Below are 6,000 nucleotides of genomic sequence, written 5' to 3'. Positions count from 1 at the left end.
TTTCATTGAAACTATAACGTACAAAATCCATTTCATATCCTTGCATATCGTCATCTGCTTTGCTATAGTGTTAAAAATTAGCTTAAATACATCACTGTAGTGTATTGTAAGAGTAACATTAATGAGCAGCAACAATTAACTCTTTCATATTTCCACCACTGGTGTCTTGGCTTTATCCAACAACTGAAATGCCACTAATTTCAATGTGTTGCCTTTACTGTATTTGTAGTTTATCGTTTTCCCCATGAAACCAGAATGCATCAAGTGACCAAATCAGCTGATGGAGGAAAAAAAGAGTAGTCGCGGGCAGCAGCAAGGCCGCCTTCTCCTGTGACGTATGACGCATGGCTCATGCTACGGTACGCCATTTGTGTCTAGCAGCAAAAAGCGCGGACAGTGGAAACAGTCGTATAACAAGAGGTAAGTTCTGTTGACGGTTGACTGTATTGCCTAATAATTACTTGAGTTGTTTTTACTAAAGCGACAGACGAATCTCTGCGGTGTTTTCAAGCCTGGTTTTACAATGTAGTGCATGTTTCAGAGGTCGATGTTAGCCTCCTTTTTGGGCCTCTGTGCTGCCGTCGTTTTCCCAGCCATGGAGCGATATAAGACCCGCCTTTGTCCCTCTATGATTGGCCGACACGGTTGATGGAGCAATTTAATTGGATGTGCTGCCCGTATGTCAAAATACAGTTGAAGAAACATTTAGCTTGTTAGCATGCTTAGCCGCAGTAGCCAGCAACAGTATCCCATCACTGAGCAGTATCTACAACAACTTCACCTGGCATTTTTGCAGGTGCAAGAGTCAATTACGGCATGAAAATAGTTCTTACGCAGTGCTTCACACAGCGGCAATGGACGTTTTGCGGTGTCGTTACAGTTTACAACGCGCAGTCTAAAACATGTTCGGCTAACTTAAGCTAGTATCGGATACTTACAAGTGAAACTGCTGGTAATTTATCTAGCAAGTTAACAATATGACCATGCGATGTTCCAAGTCTTAAACGATGCCGCGGTTGTGCCAGAGGCAGAGACATTATTCAGACACCATTGCCATTCACCCAGATGCTGTCAGTTCTCTGCTCTGTAACGTTAGAGGGGACGTAAGGCTGATTTCCCCATGGAAGAACTAGAAACATGTTCAACAACAATAAGTGAAACGCGTATTAAGTCCCTCAGTAATCAACACACAAATCACTAATTTCTGCATTACATGAACGTAACGGGAGCGACCAAATAAACAAATTTCAACTTCATATGGTGTTCTCCTGTTAATCCTGTAGTCATGTTTCACCAAAATACTCTGTGGATGGCGGTAGTGAGCTTCGTGAGTACGTTGTAAAAGTTGGTAACTGAACTCCCGTGAAGCCCGAACATCACTTTTTTATGTAACTTAAATTTACTTTTGCAAGTATCAATAGACTGAAGCTTGGCACGAGCCACTACACGCGTAAATCAAGGTGAAGGATAATATGCGTTATACATTTTACTCAAATCCTTACTAATACAATGGATGAAGTGTGGATAAAAGTTGTGTATAACGTTTTATATATATTAAAATAACCTTAATTTAAACGAGGATTGTGAAATAGGGGCTGAGACATATTTTGACCCCCATATTTTAAAAAACAAAACGAAACAATGAGTAATATAGTGGTTAAGGAAGCTGTAAATTAGTAAAACACAAGCAAAATAAGACTCATACATCAGTTTGAACATGCACCTTGCAAAAAGAAAAATGCTGCATATACAGTTAAAAAGCTATCCTTTAAGTACTTTTTCTTGGTCTAACTGTGGCAATGACTGTAGCTCTATGGAATCATGTCCACAAGTATTTATTAATTATTCTCAAGTCAGCAATGTCATATGTATGGACCATTAAATTACTGTGACTTAAGTTGACTTGTTTTTCATTCAAATAAGCAGCAACAGCCAACTCTCATGCTGGCATGTTTTTACCAAACAATGTGTGCATTGAAGCACTAGATGGCGTCATTTACTTGTGTTTAAACTTATAGTGGAGCTTGTTTAGACTACAACCATAATTCCAAAAAAGTTGGGACCCTGTGTGAAACATTAATGCCAACATAATGCATCAAATCATTATGCATTTATATATTTGCAAAGAACAAAAGTTTATCAGTAAGAAAATTAAATTTGATTAGATCTGCAAATCATTGCATTCTGTTTTTATTAATGTTTTTAACAATGGCCCAAGTTTTTTGAAATGCCTAGCATAAGTTCTTTTTTTTCTTTGCAGGAGATTGATCCACCTTTGATGATACCAATCAACTTTACTGTTACACGATTATTGCAGGATATGAAATGGATAAAACACTGATATCAGGAAAGGAAGCTGTTGAGGACAAAGTGCCTGATTATGACACCAGTGAGAAGGCGCAGCCAGATGATGGGGTAACGGAGGAAACAACGAGCGACTCGCCCAGTAGGACTGCCAAGCCCAATGAAGCAGATGAGGAACTCGTTGAGAGGCTGCATCCAGCCTCTGTACCTGAAGATGGGGATAGCCTCTGCACTGTTTGTGGCTTCTCAGCCAAATGTCCAAGATCACTGAAGATTCACTATGCAAGAAAGCATGGAAAGAAGTCAAAGTATACCAATAGAACTGCAAAGCCAGCTGAAAAAAGGGGGAATATCCCTGACAGGAATCAAGCTGAAATCCAACAGGAATCAGACATGGAGACAGAAACTTCTACTGGAGTTAAACAAAACCAGGAATCTGATCTTGATGTGTTGAAATCAGCTGCCAGTGATAATGCCACGAACACAAACAGTTTAACTAAAAATCAAACTACATTAGACAAACAGCAGGCAGATCAAGAGGAGGTGATCCCTACACAGGAGAGAAGAGTAAGCAAGCGAACCCCCAAACCGAAGGTGATCCATTCCTGCAACTACTGTGGACAAGAGTTTAGGGACAAATCCCCTTTAGTTGTGCATATTCAGAGATACCACACCAAAGACACCCCATACACATGTGAGTATATACTCCAGTTCATTCAGTGTTCAAATTGAGCCTCACACTGAGTACATGTTGTTCTAAAGTTGTTTGATAATTTGGTCTATATTTGAAGAAGAAATTTCCCATCAAAAATATTGATAGAAATATTGAAATCCTTAGCATTTAATAATATCAAATGTATTTCTTTCTTTTTGTACTTCTTCTTGTTCACTATCACATTTTTTTAACTGTTTTTTTTCTTTAATTGGTTGAAAGGAGACTCGAATAAGTGTGTCTTTGAAATGTCTTTCAGTTGAAGCAGATGAGAACATGGAAGAAGAAAAGCAAGCTGAAGATCCTGGCAGCACTCTGAAGGACATTCCCACTCGAGTGGCACCTAAACGTGCATTTAGCAGGTTCCAGCTCAAATGCAAAATCTGTGATTTTAGGGTTAGCACCCCTGCATTCCTGGAGAGCCACGTTCGAGTCAAACACCAGAACCAGGAGTGGTACCGCTGCAAAGTGTGTGATTTCTTTTCAGCCACATCTGAGTGGATGGATAATCACCTTTCCTCAGATAGTCACATGCAGAAGCAGAAAGAGGAGAAAAGCACAGAATCTTCCTCAGAATCTTCCTCCTATGATACCTATGTGGAGTGTGTACGCAGAGACAATGCTGGTGCTAATATAGATGATATAGCTGATGTGTCTGGTACAGAAGGGGTAGCTACATCGACAGAAGGTGATCAAGAAACTGAAGAGGCAGTGGAGGGTGCCAAATCTGCGTTGGTTGAGGAGGAAGATTCAGAGCTTGAATCTCCCAAAAAGAAAAGAGGAAGACCAAAGAATGGGTCCACAACCACCTGTGGATACTGTGGCCTGGTAGTGTCCAACGCTACAAACCTCAGTGTCCATGTCCGCCGCAAACACAGCAAGGAGTATGGCTACAGCTGCACTCTGTGCAACTACAGCTGTGTGACCAAAGGAGACATGGATCGTCACTGTTTCACAAAGAAACACGTTAGACGTGCACAAGAGTGCGCAAATAAGAACCCAATCAACAATCACACAAGTGCATCACAGCAGGAAGCCACAACTACACAAGCCCCGGAACCAAACGCAGCCTCACAGATCACCGACAAAGAGCCAGAATCTGACAACGCAGCCTCCAACGAACACATCGCAGAAGAGCAAACTCAGCCAGACACAAGCCAGAAAAAAAGTAAATATGACTCTGTAAATGCTTGCAGCCATTGCGATTTTGTAGCTCAGTCAATCCCTTCGCTCCATCTTCACGTCAAGAGAATGCACACCAAAGATTATGAATATGTCTGTCTAGCATGCAGCTACTATGCTGTAACCAGCAGGGAAATGACTCGCCACGCCAACACGGAGAAGCACAAACAGAAGAGCCAGAAATATCTGGAACCACTAGGTAGCGAGGGACAAAAAGCTCTGGAACACCCATTGAAGCTGAAGGAGGTCATTGAGCATGTGGGGGCAAACTCTGACCTTGAATGTGAACCTCTCAGCCCCACAGAAGAGTCTGACTCCTGTACTGATGACAGCCAAGCTATGGAAAATCAGAATACAGCTACACCCAATGTCACCACAGAGTCTGATGAGGCTGAGGCTGGTGCAGCTGGCAGTGGAGACAACAAGCAAGCAGAGAGTACAACATCTTCCAGTAGCAGAGAAAAAGATCCAACCATTGAGACAGTTGGGCTTACAGAAGTGTGTGAACCCGAGCAGGTTCCAGCAGAACTTGAGCCTGCAGTGGATCAGTCTGCACAGCAAGATAGTCAGGAGAAAGTGCTTAAAGAAGCAGATGAAGAACACTTAAATGCAAATGAGATGATTTTAGAAGCAAAAAGTGACAATGCTGCAGACACACAAATGTCCAAAGCCCTTCCCTTTGATGCCTGCATTGTATCCATGAAGGCCCTCGCTGAGCAGGAGCAGGACCTGCAGGAAGGTCTGGCTCTGGAGGGCGAAGCTGCTGTGATATGTCTGACTGGAGGAACACCAGTGACCCCTGGCGTCCAGTCGGCCAATTCTGAATATGTCAAGAAGCTCCAGCGCAAAGAACTGAAGGTGAGAGAGGAAGCCAAAGGAAGCAGCTCTCGCATACGCTGCGAGGACTGCGGCTTCATGGCCGATGGCATAAGCGGCCTCAACGTCCACATCTCTATGAAGCATCCGTCCAAGGAGAAGCATTTTCACTGCTTGGTGTGCGGCAAGTCGTTCTACACTGAGAGCAACCTGCACCAGCACCTGACCAGTGCCGCCCACCTCCGCAACGAGCAGAACAGCGTGGAGGAGCTGCCCGAAGGAGGCGCGAGCTTCAAGTGCGTGAAATGCACAGACCGATTTGAATCAGAGCACGACCTGTTTATCCACATCAAGGAGAAACATGAGGAGCTTCTGAGGGAGGTCAACAAGTACGTGCTTGAGGACACTGAGCAGATCAACCGCGAGCGCGAGGAGAACCAAGGCAGCGTGTGTAAATATTGTGGCAAGGTGTGCAAGAGCAGCAACTCCATGGCCTTTCTGGCACACATTCGCACACACACAGGTATGTTTCCTGCTTCTATTTATTCATCGTTTTTCCCTTCTTACTTTCTGTACCTCACACATATATACACAATACACATACACCAATGCAGAAAGTATGCTGTGTAAAAATCAGGTAAAAGCTATTATCCCTCATTTGATGTACCCTCCACTAAAAACACTACATGACAAAGTATTAGGAAGGTGCTTATATTGCCTTTTATCGTATCTACCTGCAAATATTAGAATTTGTAACTTGGTATCACACATTTTCAATATATTATGATGCAATTCCTAAACTTATTTGTCCTAGAAATAAGATTTTGATCAGAAAAAAACAACAACATATGCTTAAATGTGCCATAAGAAATGTTCTGTGGCTAAGGTTCTCTTAATCAGAATTCCTTTAGTATTCACGGGGTTGTGAATTATCCGCAGAGTTCTCCTCGAAAACAAGTGCACCCATTGATTTACACCAGTATAAA

The 6,000-nt window shown here is 42.6% G+C and overlaps 1 protein-coding gene across 2 annotated transcripts in view; it reads left to right on the top strand.

Moving 5' to 3' along the window:
• Positions 1-329: 329 nt before the first annotated feature.
• The window catches only part of znf407 (zinc finger protein 407), a 163,162-nt gene continuing 157,491 nt past the window's right edge, over positions 330-6,000 (top strand). The window contains exons 1-3 of one of the 2 annotated variants that reach the window (XM_059339677.1): positions 330-420; positions 2,261-2,998; positions 3,276-5,537. In XM_059339677.1, the coding sequence (XP_059195660.1) occupies positions 2,326-2,998; positions 3,276-5,537 (2,935 nt within the window). In that variant the 5' untranslated portion in view covers positions 330-420; positions 2,261-2,325. Of the gene's footprint in view, positions 421-1,425; positions 2,999-3,275; positions 5,538-6,000 lie in introns of those variants that run through there. The other variant, XM_059339679.1, reaches the window with a different exon arrangement.

The sequence above is a fragment of the Centropristis striata genome, chromosome 8 (genome assembly GCF_030273125.1).
Source record: "Centropristis striata isolate RG_2023a ecotype Rhode Island chromosome 8, C.striata_1.0, whole genome shotgun sequence".
NCBI classification, from domain to species: Eukaryota; Metazoa; Chordata; class Actinopteri; order Perciformes; family Serranidae; genus Centropristis; species Centropristis striata.
This window is presented reverse-complemented; position numbering and strand designations above follow the sequence as displayed.